General features: G+C 39.0%; 1 protein-coding gene across 3 annotated transcripts; it reads right to left on the minus strand.

The window, feature by feature from the left end:
• Positions 1 to 976: 976 nt before the first annotated feature.
• Positions 977 to 12,844, minus strand: LOC143848377 (Ubiquitin carboxyl-terminal hydrolase family protein). Of its 3 annotated transcripts, none has more exons than XR_013235377.1 (2): positions 11,473 to 12,844; positions 977 to 1,752 (listed from the first exon to the last, which is right to left on the minus strand). XR_013235377.1 is itself a non-coding variant. In XM_077357310.1 (1 exon), the coding sequence occupies exon 1, from the start codon at positions 12,822 to 12,824 to the stop codon at positions 11,637 to 11,639; it is 1,188 nt and encodes a 395-aa protein (XP_077213425.1). In that variant the 5' UTR covers positions 12,825 to 12,844; the 3' UTR covers positions 11,324 to 11,636. The 3 variants fall into 3 exon arrangements, 1 of the variants encoding a protein (XP_077213425.1); XR_013235376.1 differs by having other exon boundaries at positions 978 to 1,636; XM_077357310.1 differs by lacking the exon at positions 977 to 1,752 and having other exon boundaries at positions 11,324 to 12,844.
• Between the last annotated feature and the right edge of the window lie 1,648 nt (positions 12,845 to 14,492).

Consider the following 14,492-nt stretch of genomic DNA (forward strand, 5'->3'; position numbering starts at 1 on the left):
ACTAGGATGCAATATATGCTGCAAAGTAATATCTAATAAAGGGATTTATGATAAGGATAATCGCTTATCGTTGTATATGCCAGCAAACAGAAAGAATGCTACTCACCTTAAAGAACAAAGGAAGTTTCATGCAAGAACAAATTTATGAACAAGCACATCACAAAACATGGTCGTGCGGATATCAGTCACCTATATATATATATAGTTTTTCAAGGCTGAAGGATACTCTGGATACCCCTGAAAATTATTTGCATATAATATCATATGCAAGTAATGGTTATAAGAGTTTTATATCCATCTTTGTTAATGGCTTCAAAAGTGACCTTAATGTCCCTTATTTTTTTGGTAGGTAAGCTGGGATTGACCTTAATTTCACATTTGTAGGCGTGTTCATTATTCGGTCATAACCGAATAACAGAACCGAATTGGTTTGGTCGGTTAAGTTCAGTTTTTTTCCTTTTCGGTTCAGTTTCGGTTATCTCAAAAAAAAAAAAAAAAAAAAAAAAAAAGGTTAACCAAAATTATGATAAAAACCATTATTTAAAAAAAAAAAAATGCTATATGGGCACTCCGTAGGATGATCAAAACTGTCCATTTGATTAATCACAACTTTATTAGGTTGTGCTCAAAAAATCATTTCGATAGGATGCTCCTAGCCCTCTGATCCAAACCGAGATTTTGCTTTTTTCCCTCTTTTTCTCCCGCTATTCGGTTATAACCGAATAACCGAATTTTTAATCGGTTCAGTTTTTAGAAATTTTAGTTTGGTTTCGGTTATCGAAATTTGATAACCGAAATTATTTCAGTTATCAAATTTCGGTCCATTCGGTTCGGTTATAGCTTAACGAACACCCCTACACATTTGCACTTAAGAGTAACTTAAAATAATCTTATTTGCATCACCCAAAAAAAATATTTGCAAATAAAGACCGATTGTGGTGGTAGCCAAAGAGGCCATAAATTGATAGTTGAAATAACTTGATGCTTTTTTTTTTTAAAGATAACATAATTCATTCCATAGAAAGATAACATAATTCATTCCAAAGTGATCCCCAACAACAGCAAACAGCCAATAAAATTACAAACTATGAAAACAGGGAAAAGGAAAATAAAATTGACAGATGGAGAGAAAACAATCCAGCCCCAGGAAATTCTAGTGTGCAATCATCCGCTAGGACGCTTATACAATGCCATCTTGATCCTAAAACCCCATTTCAATCCTCGCCTTCGCCATCTCCTCCTTCTCCAAACGGTCCGCATCTACGTTAGCGGATCTTCTCATATGCTGGAACTGTGGATCAATAATGCGTACCAAATCCCTAATCTCAGCAGTGACACCACCCAGCTTCCACCACCCAGCTTACAAGGCCCTCTGCTTTCATTAGAACCCCAAGATAAGGCATTAGTAGAATCCCCTTTGATGATAAGAGGGCCTAATCACTGATTCGCAAACCATCTTATTCCCCAAAGCAACGCCTTTGCTTCCGCTTCATTCGTGTCACAAATACCCACCGGATCAGACAAGGACATCCCAATACTGCCCTTGGAATCTCTTATCAATCCTCCAACACCGACTTGATGCTGGGTTTTAATCTTCCTATTTTTGTCTCCTACGTTTAGATTTCTTAAATCACACCTAGATGAGCAGAGAGTACAACAATGCAGGGACATTTAGCTTAAATGGTAATACAGGACGTTTTATAGGGTCTGATCACATCAAAACTCTTGGTACAGATCAAGTAGGCCACCGAACTGCATCTTGTATGTCAGCTTGAGATTTTTAGTTACAGGCATGGTAATTAATACTAGATTCCAGGCAATAATCGGTGGGTACAGAAAATGCGGGTTTACTTCACTATATTTTTATTCCATGATTTCTAACAGTCTATTTTTTTCACTCGTGCTATACGGATCATAATTTGACAAGCCAAAAACACGAGAAAAGACGATCCAGGGAACTTTAAAATACAATAGTACAAGACTTACCCAAGTCAAGGTTGTGTCAGCTATAATATCCAGATCAGAGATACAAATTAGCATTTTCCAAACTCTAGGACAAACACAGATGCCGGGTCTCATACCATAAGAAAAGATACGATATGAGTAACATATCATAAAATTTAACTAGTGTTAACTTAAAAGTTGGAAATGCCATTAGAAAAACTTCGAAGATGGAACTAATGGTAAATTTAAAATAACATCTACACGACTCACATGTTCAAAATTATAATTGCAAATATGTGATTGATACAGGACAATACCTAATCTAGGGAAAATCCTACACTCCTAATGGGATAATGGTTTTAGGAAAGGCTTAGGGTTAACTCGGAAGACTTAAAACTTCTAAAGGGACTGACCTAGGGCTGATTTAATGTAGGTTTAATTAACGGGCAGGAGCAATAATGAGGCTTAGAATGCATTCAATAATTAGAAGGAACATATAAAACTAGTTTTAGGGCTTGAAAAGTGTGAAAATTGCAATAAGGCCGAAAAATGGGTTTATGTTAAATTTTAAAGTGTATTTTTTGTATAGCTTTATTTTATTTTTATTTTGAGTGTTGTAGTGAGGCAAATATGTACTTTTGTGTCCATGGGCATGTTGGTCTTTTTGCCTAGCTTGCACATGTGTGAGCCACATGTTTGATCCATCTTTTCCCACTACCTATCTATTTCAAATTCAAACATTTACTTGGAACTCCAAACCCACTACTTCCCTAAGCATTTAAGACACCACTTTCCCATACCCACTACCACTTACCTAAGCTATCTTCTCTTTACTTCCCTAGACCAAGCCTAATTCTCATTACTTCACTTTTGTAGGGATTCTCCACCACCTAGACCTTCATTGAAGCTCTCTTGTGTGCAAGCTTTCCTCTTGAAGCTTTCTTCTTTTTGTGTTCTTTATCTTGTATGTTTTGTTCTTCTCTCATATATTGAAGCACATCTTTTTTGGGCATTGTTCTTCTTCTACTTTGGTTGTTATTCTTGGGCTAGTGTAAACTTTGGTTTCACTATTTGAGAAGAGGATTTTCCGGTATTGTGAAATCCGTCTTTCTCTATATGGTATCAAAGCCACAAGGGTGGTAGTAGGTGCTTGTCTAGATTTCCTTAGTGAAGAAGTTCAATCGGTGCTTTGAATATGGATATGAGTGGACGAGTTAGTGGACTCGGCATTGAGTTGCTAAATCAATCAAATTACAAGATATGGAAAACATGTATGGAGTCTTATCTTGTGGGAGAAGATTTATGGGATGTTGTTTGTGGAGATGCAAATGTGGCTCCGGAAGATACACAAGAAAATGGTGATGTGTTGAAGGCATGGAGGATGAAGAATGCTAAGGCCGAATTTCTTTTGAAGCGGTCTATTTCGCATGACTTGTTTGAGCACATCATTGGGTGTAAATCGGCGAGTGAGATTTGGATTACCCTTGATGGATTGCTAAACAAGAAAAATATGGCTCGTCTACAGATGTTGGAGAATGAGTTGGCAAATACTAAACAAGGTAGTCTCTCTATTTCTCAATTCATTTTTAAGATTACGAATCTTTGTTCAGAGATTTCTCTATTGGATTCGGAAGAGTATTTCGGAGGCACAAATGAAGCGGGCATATTATTCATGGGTTGAAAAGAGAGTACATTCTATATGTTACGTCGATTCAAGGGTGGGATCGGCACCCTTCTTTGGTGGAATTTGAGAATCTTCTTGCTTCACAAGAGTCTTTAGCTAGACAAATGGCGGGTTGTTCAATATCCGGGAGTGAAGGAGAAGCATTATTTTCAAGCAACAAGAAGCCTTCCAACAAATATAAAGAGAAAAAAAATATTCCAAGTAAAGGTGGAGAGGATGGTGGATCATCCGTTATGAGTAATGGAAATCGAAAAGGTATCAAGTGTTACCGATATGGTAAACTTGGGCATATACAAAAGAATTGCCGTGTGAAATTGAAGGATGTTAATGTAGCCGAAAATGTTGATGACCGAAAAAATGAAGAAGATTGAGGTAGATGTTTCGTGGCTGAAACTACTACGGTGGGTGCTTTGGCATCCATCAATTTTGGGGATGATTGGATTGTTGATTCCGGTTGTAGGCATCATCTTACCGGCGACGAATCTAAGTTCTCAAAGTTCCGAAAATATGAAGGCAATGACGCTATCATCACGGCGGACAACACTATACATCCGGTAGAGAAAGAATGGGTCATTATCATTGGTGGTGCAAATGAGGATCCTATTACACTTAAGAGTGTGTTTCAAGTTCCCAGTATGAAGAAGAATCTTTTCTCGGTCGCAAATGCGGTTGATGCGGGAAATTATGTTTTGTTCGGGCCTAAGGAGGTGAAATTTCTTCGGAATATTTCAAGCTTGAAGGCGGATGTTATCTACACCGGTAAGAGAGTTAAAGATTTATTTGTTTTATCGGCTTCAACCTTATATGTTGATAAAATGAGTACAAATGATGGCGCTTCAATTTGGCATGCTAGATTGGGTCATATTAGCATGGATAAATTGAAGGTCATGGTGAATCTAGTGAATGGGCTACCAAATTTAAATTCCTTTGGTAGTAGAAAGGTGTGTGAGGGTTGTCAATATGGTAAGGCACATCGTCTTCCATTTGATAAGTCTCTTTCAAAGTGCAAGGCCCCATTGGAGCTTATCCATAGTGATGTAATGGGACCTTATAGGACACCTTTACTTTCAGGCTTCCGCTATATGTTGTTATTTGTTGATGATTTTACTAGATTCACATGGGTGTATTTTATAAGGGAGAAATCCGATACATTGTCTAAGTTTGTTGAGTTCAAGAAGACCGTTGAAGGTGTACTTCACAAGAAGATCAAGCGGTTGAGAACTGATAATGGTGGGGAGTTTACTTCCGATGACTTTTCTATATTTTGTCGTGATCATGGTATACAAAGGGATCTCACTTGTGCCTATACGCCTCAACAAAATGGAGTCGCGGAGAGGAAGATTAGGCATCTTGTGGAAACTTGTAAAAGTTGGTTGCATGCAAAGAACTTACCCAAGGCCTTATGGGCGGAAGGTATGGCATGTGCAACTTATGTGATTAATCGGGTGCCTCTTAGTCCGATTAATATGAAGTCTCCTTATGAGTTGATGTTTGGAGTGAAGCCTAGTGTCAAGCATTTCAAGATTTTTGGTTCAATTTGCTATGTGCATGTGCCGGATGAAAGGAGAACCAAGTTGGATATGCTAAGGCGAAGAAGTGTATTTTCATTGGGTATGATGAAAGGAAGAAAGGTTGGAAGTGCATGGATCCTACAACTCACAAGTCCATTGTTTCAAGAGATGTTGTGTTTGATGAAGTCTCTTCTTATTATGCTTTGGATGGTGGTTCCACTAATAGTGTAGGTATAGGTGAGCACATCCTTGTTGAGGTTGAGCCTCAAGCAACAATGAACTTGCCGGTGACACCAAATGTTCCAATGGAATTTAGGTCTTCTTCTTCTTTGCCGATGGGAGAGCAAGGTGATAGGGGGAGTGATGTTGCATGTCACATTCAAGAAGATGAGCAAAATGAAGAAACTAATGAAGAGGAGTAGTGCATCACATCTTAGAAGATAAAAAAAAAATTGTTAAGCCGGCACGGTATCGGGATGAAAACATGGTGAGCACTTATTCTTGTTTTCTTTCCGGTCCATTTGATGATAATGAGCCTTCTTGCTTTGATGAAACAAAATGGGTGAGAGAATGGAAGGATGCCATGGATGAAGAGATGAATGCACTTGTGAAAAATGAGACTTGGGATCTTGTTCCTAAGCCTAAAGATGTGAATCCGGTTACATGTAAATGGGTGTACAAATTGAAGCGGAAAGCGGATGGGAGTGTGGATAGATTCAAAGCAAGGTTGGTGGCTAGAGGGTTCTCTCAAAAGTATGGAGAGGATTATGAGGAGACCTTTAGTCCCGTTGCCAAGATGACTTCCGTTCGAGTTGTAATTTCATTAGCCGCTTGTCATGGTTGGAAATTGTTTCAACTTGATGTGAAAAATGCATTTTTGTATGGTGAGATTGACAAAGACATCTACATGGAGCAACCGCCGGGTTACAATTCAAGTGATCATCCGAATTATGTTTGCAAGCTCAAGAAAGCTCTTTATGGGTTAAAGCAAGCTCCAAGGGCGTGGTATGGTAAGATTGCCGAATACTTGTAATTTTGTGGTTATTTTGCATCTAACTCCGATTCTAGTTTATTTGTGAAGAAAGACAAAGGCTAGCTTGTTATTGTGCTTCTTTACGTCGACGACATGATAATTACCGGAAATAATGATGTTGAGGTTGCAAAGCTAAGGGAGGAGCTATCTATTCGTTTTGAGATGAAGGACTTGAGAGAGCTAAGTCACTTTCTTGGCTTGGAGGTAGAGACCTTGAAGGATGGCGTGCTAGTTTCTCAAAAAGGCTATGCGGAGAAATTAGTTGGAAGATTGGGATGAATCAAAGTAAAATATCATCTACTCCTCTTGATCCCAACATAAAGATAAGGCGGGGAGAAGGCAAGCTTTTTCCGGATTCGCGGCCATATCGTGCTCTTGTGGGTAGTCTCATCTACTTGACTATCACAAGACCCGATATTTCTTTTTCCGTTGGGCCTGTTAGTCGCTATATGCAAGCGCCACGGAAACCACACTTGGAGGCGGCAAAGAGAATTTTGAAGTATGTGAATTCTACCCTTGACTTTGGGTTGCTTTTACAAGAAAGGGGTTGATTTTGTGTTGAATGGATTTACCGATATCGACTATGGAGGGGACTTGGATGATCGGAGATCTACTTCCGGTTATGTGTTTTTGTGTGGATCGGCAGGTGTTTCATGGTGTAGTAAGAAACAAGACTCGGTGTCTCTTTCAACAACGGAAGCGGAATATAAGGCCGTTGCTCTTGCGTCTCAAGAATGTGTTTGGTTGCGGCGGTTGATTGAAGATGTCCATTTACCTATCCACAAGGCGACGACTATTCTTGGTGACAACCAAAGTGTGCTCAAACTTGCCACAAATCCGATTTGTCATGCAAGAACAAAGCATATTGAGATCGAGCATCATTTCATTCGTGAAAAGGTGTTAAATGGTACAATTGGTGTAGCAGAAGTGAGGAGCAAAGAGAACATTGCCGACATCTTTACTAAGTCACTTTCCAAAGGATCATTTGAGCTTCTTCGAGATAAGCTTGGAGTAGTTTCCAAAAAATCACTTTAAGTGGGAGTGTTAAATTTTAAAGTGTATTTTTTGGGTAGCTTTATTTTATTTTTATTTTGAGTGTTGTAGTGAGGGCAAATATGTACTTTTGTGTCCATGGCATGTTGGTCTTTTTGCCTAGCTTGCACATGTGTGAACTACACATGTTTGCTCCATCTTTTTCCACTACCTACCTATTTCAAATTCAAACATTTACTTGGAACTCCAAACCCACTACTTCCCTAAGCATTTAAGACACCACTTTCCCATACCCACTACCACTTACCTAAGCTATCTTCTCTTTACTTTCCTTGACCAAGCCTAATTCTCATTACTTCACTTTTGTAGAGATTCTCCACCACCTAAACCTTCATTGAAGCTCTCTTGTGTGCAAGCTTTCCTCTTGAAGCTTTCTTTTTTTTGTGTTCTTTATCTTGTATGTTTTGTTCTTCTCTCATATATTGAAGCACATCTTTTTTGGGCATTGTTCTTCTTCTACTTTTGTTGTTGTTCTTGGGCTAGTGTAAACTTTGGTTTCACTATTTGAGAAGAGGATTTTCCAGTGTTGTGAAATCCGTCTTTCTCTATAGTTAAAAGTTAAGATTCTTGGGTGTTCAGACTGAGGTTTAATCATAAAAACTATCCCTCAAAATCTCATAACAAGATCTTGGATTACATGGGAGATCTATGGATTTTGGGTTTTTCTAGTTTTAGGGTTCAAGAATAAAGAAAATAGAAAATCTGATTTACTAACCTTGTTTCTGTTGATTTGATTGAAGAAATAGAAGATAATAGAAGAGATTTTAGATAAGAGGAGATGAGAGAAGAATGGCTCCATGCCGCCAAGAGGAGAAGAGAAGAAGAAGTTCAAGCCACAATAACTCTCACAAAAAACTCTCAATTCTATTCAATATCCAAAAGTCCTTTAAATTGCTTTCATAAGATGTATTTATAAGAAAAGAAACCCTAGAAGATAACCTAAGACCTAAGCTACTAATCTCAACCATTCATCTAATCCAAAGCAAACAAAATAAAGTTAAAAATTTACATAACATAGTAATCCCGTAATAGACCGATACCACTTCCTAAAAATACTCATAACTGGCTCAAATCACATCCAAATCATGTGATCTTAGGCCCATTAGATAGGTAATTGAAAAACATTTCTAATAATATAAAAAACACACCAAACGGATGAGATTTGATGCCTAAAAAGTAGGCTACGAATAAAATGACGAAAATGGAAAGTAAATAAAAAAAAAAACAACTAAAAGAAAAACATCAACATAGAGTGGACGCCCAATACGCATGCCATGTGGCACAGCACATGTGGTATATGTAGCCTGTGTGAACGTCCATCTCTCATTCAAAAATTAGTCCTTCTCCTTCCTACGATTCTTTCTTCACTTGTAAAGTTTGAATCCTCCTCCTTCGTTGATGTCCCCATCAGTGACACTAACAAGCAAAAAGTCAACTCAACTCAACTCAACTAAGCCTTTGTCCCAAACTAGTTGGGGTCGGCTAATGAATCCTTTAGAAAATTTTCATGAAGAAGATGAAAGTATCTACGCGGCTCAAATTGACTATGTCTAATCCATACACTAGTTGGGTTCGTCTACATGGATCATGTTCTTCCATTCTCTCCTATCCAATGTCATGTTCTCTATTATGTTACTAGCCCTCAAGTCTTTCCTCACTGTTTCTACCCAAGTTATTTTCGGTCTGCCCCTACCTCTTTTTACACATCAACTTGGCACGAGTCACTTCTTCTCACGGGAGCATCCAAAGGCCTACGTTGGATATGCCAAAACCATCTTAAGAAGTGTTGTCTCATCTTCTTAATAGGTGCCACCCCCACCTTTTTACAGATGTCTTCATTTTTAATTCGATCTAACCATGTGTGGCCACACATCCATCTAAGCATTCACATCTCCGCTGCACTCATCTTATGCACATGCTGCTTCTTGGTGGCCCAACATTTTGAACCGTATAACATGACTGGCCTCACAGTTACGGGTGCAAATGGATATTCGAAAATTCGATTACCGTCTGCATCCGAATCCGTTTAAAGCGAATATTATCCGAATATGTTTCAAGCGGATATTATCCGAATCCGTTTTTGAGATATCCGACTCTTAGCGGATGTGGATCTGGTAAATGGTATACTCGGTCCGTTTAACATCCGAATCCAAGAAGTACATCCTTTTTATTTATTATTAATAATATCATTAATATTTATTTTTAGTAATGACACACTATCTTTTGTTTCTAAAAGAAAAGTGAATTTTTTTATTTTTTTTTAAAAGCAAAAAGTTTTTTGGGTGGAAATGGAGTAATCTCTCATTTCAGGGGCATTCTTGGAGTTTGACATGGCTTCTTTATGAAGAAACAAATGTGGGTTGTAGGATGAAAGACAAATGGACGATGGTGATTGAAAGAAGATGGCATAGCTTCTAGAGAATTCTAAAGCAAAAGGGCCATCTAGGTCATTAGTGGTAAATGGACGGCTCGGATCAATTTTCCAACTAAAGGTTATATAAAAACCCAAAATGCAATTAAAAGAGGGGACTTCTAAGGTTTGCAATGAGAAGCAAGAGAGAGGAGAAAGAAGAAGGCCGAGACACCCTCTCCGGCATTCCTTCGTGCCCCCAACCCCCACCAAAATCCACTGCCGCCCCTCTCCACCTTCTCACGGCCCCCTTCATCACTGCCAGTCACCTCTATCTCTAACACAATCCTCATCTCCATCCCCATTTTTCTTCATCTTCCACCATCAGTACTCTCACTTCCCCTGTTCAAAATAGCGCAAACCCATTCCATCATATACAAAAAAAACCCAAAGACCACTACCAACACCATCCACCCCACCTCTCTCTCTCTCTCTCTCTCTCTCTCTGCCTTTGTTTTAAAAGGAAGAAGATAATCTCATATATTTTAGGGTTTGGGGGTTAATTTTGAGAAGAGAAGGTAGAAGTCTGGTTTTAGGGTTTGGAAAATTCATTCGAGGAGTAAGAAGGAGAAGAAAGATAAATTGCTACAATAAAATGTTAAAATTTACCGGATAAACGGATACAGATAATATCTGAATTCGAACAATATCCGCTGGAATCAAATTTGGTAATAGATATTAAATATCTGTCGAATTCGAATATGAATCCGAATTCGTATAGTGTATACTGTAATCGAATTCGGATATAGCCATATCCGCTTCGAATTCGATCCGTCTACACCCCTACTCACAGTTGTCTTACAAAACTTTCCCTTCAACTTAGTAGGTATTTCACGGTCACACAGAACTCCTGAAGCATGCTTCCACTTCAACCAGCCTACTCTTATTATGTAGTCAACATTCTCTTCAATCTCTCCTTCTTTATGTAGGATTGAACCAAGATAGCGAAAGATATCCCTCTTAGGTACCTCTTGTCCAGTCATATTTACTACATCCTCGCCCCGCCTCCTTACATTACTAAAGTTGCACTCCATATACTTTGTCTTAGTTCTGCTTAGTCTAAAACATTGGGATTCCAAAGTAGTTCTTCATAACTCTAACTTAGCATTAACTCCTGCTTTGGTTTCATCAATTAATACAATGTCATCTGCAAATAACATACACCACGGCACCTCATCCTAGATACCCTCCGTATGTTCATCCATGACTAGAGTAAAAGATAAGGGCTTAGAGCTGATCCTTGGTGCAGTCCTATTGTAATTAGAAACTCACTAACAAGCAAAAAGTATTATAGTTAATTTGAAAAGAGTGACATGTTTCAAACATTATAGTTACTTTGACCAACAGAAATATCCATAAAGTATCCAAGTATCTGAGTATGGATATCGGCATTGTAGTGTGTCGGGTAAGGTTTTTGAGCATACACAAGCATATCATTCAAGTATCATAGCATGTCATCCATGCGATTGGCAAGTTGTTCATCCGAAGACAACAGAGAGGAACATGACAGGTAACACGGCAGTATATGTCTTGCAATTACTTGCCTCACATTTTAACAGCATTTCGTTTGTCATCTAGTAAGTAATAATATGATAATCCAAAGTGTGGGAGGAGGCGCTTTGATGAACATTATCTCTCGTCATTTCTTGAGCATATGGTAGAGAAATCTTCAAAATACAACAGCAATGAATCTTTAAAAGACCACGGTTTTAAAACCTCAAAAGCAACTATGAATGATCACTTCCAAGATACCACCAGGTTGTATGACATGATAACAAAAATTGCAGACAAATAACAAAAACTAAGGCAGAGAAATCTATCAGTCAATGTAAAATACCTGATCTAATAATATACAGGAAGGCTGGTATTATTAACTCAGCTTCCTCCCACTCAAGAACCAATCTCAGGCATCAGTAACTGACCCAAAACCCCTTAAACCGCCGTCCTTTCAGTAAAAACCAAAACCCCACCCCACATTTTAGTTTCAATTTACTTGCATCATCAATCCCCACTGACACCCAATTCTATTTCCTTCACTTCCTTCATGCACGAATATCGATAGAGCTTCTCATTGAAAACCACTTGAGGGTCCTTATCAATCAAGACCCCATCCTCCCCATAAGCATCCCTCAAGAACACAGTCCAGTTCATCTCGGTACCCGCCAGATAAAACGTATTGGGCTGCTTTAAAAGCATATGATAAGTATGCTTAGTAAGATTAAACTCCTCCTTAAACTCCACTATATGATGTATAGAAGCCCTCTTCTCCAATGTCAAGTTCAAGAACTCATGAACCAACCCAACCCTATACTTCTCCGCTTCCAAAGACCATATTTTCAAATCCGAACAATCTGAATAAGGCGAAACAAGTGGCAAAGTATTCAACAAGTTCAATTTCCTCGCATCGTCCTCATCCAAATCCAAAGATTTCCCACGACTTACAGGGAATTTGAATGCTTTCTTCACTCTATCCTCATCAAGAACAAAATCTCTCTCCAGAGTACTCACAGCAAGAGCTGGATCCCACTCAACAAGTTCAAGAACCCTAGTACCATTTTCTTCAAAAACAACCCTAAAATAGTCCGGATACTTACTAATTCGATCTCGAAAATCTTCAGGAATTCCAAATAAAAGGCGGCAGTGATAGATCTTACTGAGGGGAATCCGTTTATTCGCGGACATCATGAGGAGTTTTCGGACTATTAAAACCCTAGATTTTTCCATTTCATCCATGATTTTTTCCTCTTCTTGGAGAAGATTTTCCATCAGATCAGTGAATCCGAACCACATTTTTCCATCGGTGTGGCGGTAGACTTGTAAGAGGGAAGGATGGCGATCGATCGATCTTGCGACTTTTCGGCCGCGAGGAAACCCTAATTCGCGGTAGAGTTTTCCGGCATCGTCGAGGCGGAGAACGTGTTCGGGTTGTTTGGAGAGGAAGGATTTGGTTCTGGTGAGGAATCTGAAGAAAATGTCGCATTGGACGATTTCTTCGAAGGGATGGATTCTGTGTGATTCGTGTTGGACTAGTTTTGTTCTAGGGCTTTCTTTCTTTTTTTTCTTGTTCTTGCGATTCAAAGTGGAAGAAGATGAGAAGGAAGGTGGGTTAGGGTTTTGGAGGAAGGGGAGGATGGAAATTAGGGTTTGGAAAGTTGGGAGGTTTTTTGGGGAGAGAAGGCGCGAAGCCATAAGATTTGGATTGTCCGGTTTTAGTCATTGGGTTGTGTGTATATATATATATATATATATATATATATATATATATATATATATATATAGAGAGAGATAATAGAGTTCCTAAGGTGTCACCTCATATAGCTTATATGAGGTGGCGCTCACAAAACGTTAGGGGGCCACATTTTTGGGGTGATCGAAACCACTCATTCGAAAGGCCCTTAGATGGATATGGTGCCTACAAAAAATCAGGTCCATAGGATCATCCTAACCCTTCCATTTATGGAGGTTAAAAATGGGCAGATTTATGGAGGTTTATACCCATCCATTTCAACCTCCACAAATGGAAGGGTTAGGATGATCCTATGAAGTTGATTTTTTAGGCACACCCTATCTATGTGAGGGCCTATCAAATGAATGATTTGGATCATCCAAACAAAGTGGGCCCCTTATGTTTTTAAGCGCCACCTCATATAAGCTATATGAGGTGACACCTTAGGAACTCTATTCTCTATATATATATATATGCTCTTTTGGAGGTTGAGGAGTGGTAATATCAACGACTGAGGGTATGACCCCACATTATGAAGAGTTCTTTGGGAACTTCAACAATTTGAAAGCCTAGTAAGTCAATTGAGGTGAATATTGCTCTGTTTAGTGTTCTTAAGGAGTGCATTGTGGCTAAGGTTCAAGCTTTGAGGCCCATGAAGCTTTCAATGGCCACAGGGTGAGCCCATCTATATGAGGCAAGGAAATAGTTCCTATGCCTAATCATTCAACCAGAGGGGAAATAAAGAACCACCAACTCAGTTAGCTAGCTTCGCCACGTTCTAATACACCATCCATTAAAAGGTTCTTCCCAGCCTAGCTCTAGGACCTAAGGAACAGAGGGTTGTGCTTTGATTGCGACGAGTAGTTTGGGCGGAGCCATAGATGCAAGAAGCTATTTCTTATTAATGGGCTGATGAAGAAAAAGGCGTGGAGGAGACGCATGAACACAAGGTCGATCAACAAGCGATGATGAAAATCTCATTGCATGCTATATGTGGGAACCACAATCCCCAAAAATCGAGGGGATTATGGGGTGCCAAGTTGTCACCGTCCTAATGGACTCTGGCGGTACCCACAATTTCTCCAATGACAAGGTACAAAGGGGAGATGTAACCAGTGCAAGGAGGGAGGTTTGCAGTCAAGGAGGCTAATGGAGAAAAAACTCTCTATTGATGGTAAGAGCCTGGGCGTGCATATGACCCTCCAAAAGATTACAATTCGACTAGATTTTGATTACCATTAGATGTGTGTAATGAGATTTTTCCAAATTACAAATGAAGTTCCATACGGATGGCAAAGAAGTTGGTTTGCAAGGCTTATCCATAGTGTTTGGGAGTGAACTTTGCATGCAAGTCAACAAAGAGCTCATTATATGTGGGAGCCACCTGCTTTCTTACTACCCTCAAAGGAAGATTAGAGCACCCCACAAATTGCATAGTCAAAATGTCTTCACCTTCTCATTTTGAGGTTGATATTTTATAGAAACATGTGTCTGACTGGTGATTGCATTTTGTGATTTCAGGATCTTCTAGTCTTCACTTACTCTCCTAGGTATAGAGACTTGAAAGTCACAAATAAAAATATGGTGTATTTAATAATTTAGGCTACTGATATTGGAACTACCATGTTTTG

The sequence above is a fragment of the Tasmannia lanceolata genome, unplaced genomic scaffold (assembly GCF_043159265.1).
Source record: "Tasmannia lanceolata isolate RefF3 unplaced genomic scaffold, GAP_Taslan_0.1 ptg000016l, whole genome shotgun sequence".
NCBI classification, from domain to species: Eukaryota; Viridiplantae; Streptophyta; class Magnoliopsida; order Canellales; family Winteraceae; genus Tasmannia; species Tasmannia lanceolata.

What these genes read in the sequence shown, in the direction of transcription:
- LOC143848377 (XM_077357310.1), bottom strand. Translation starts at nt 12,824, where the DNA reads ATGGCTTCGCGCCTTCTCTCCCCAAAAAACCTCCCAACTTTCCAAACC.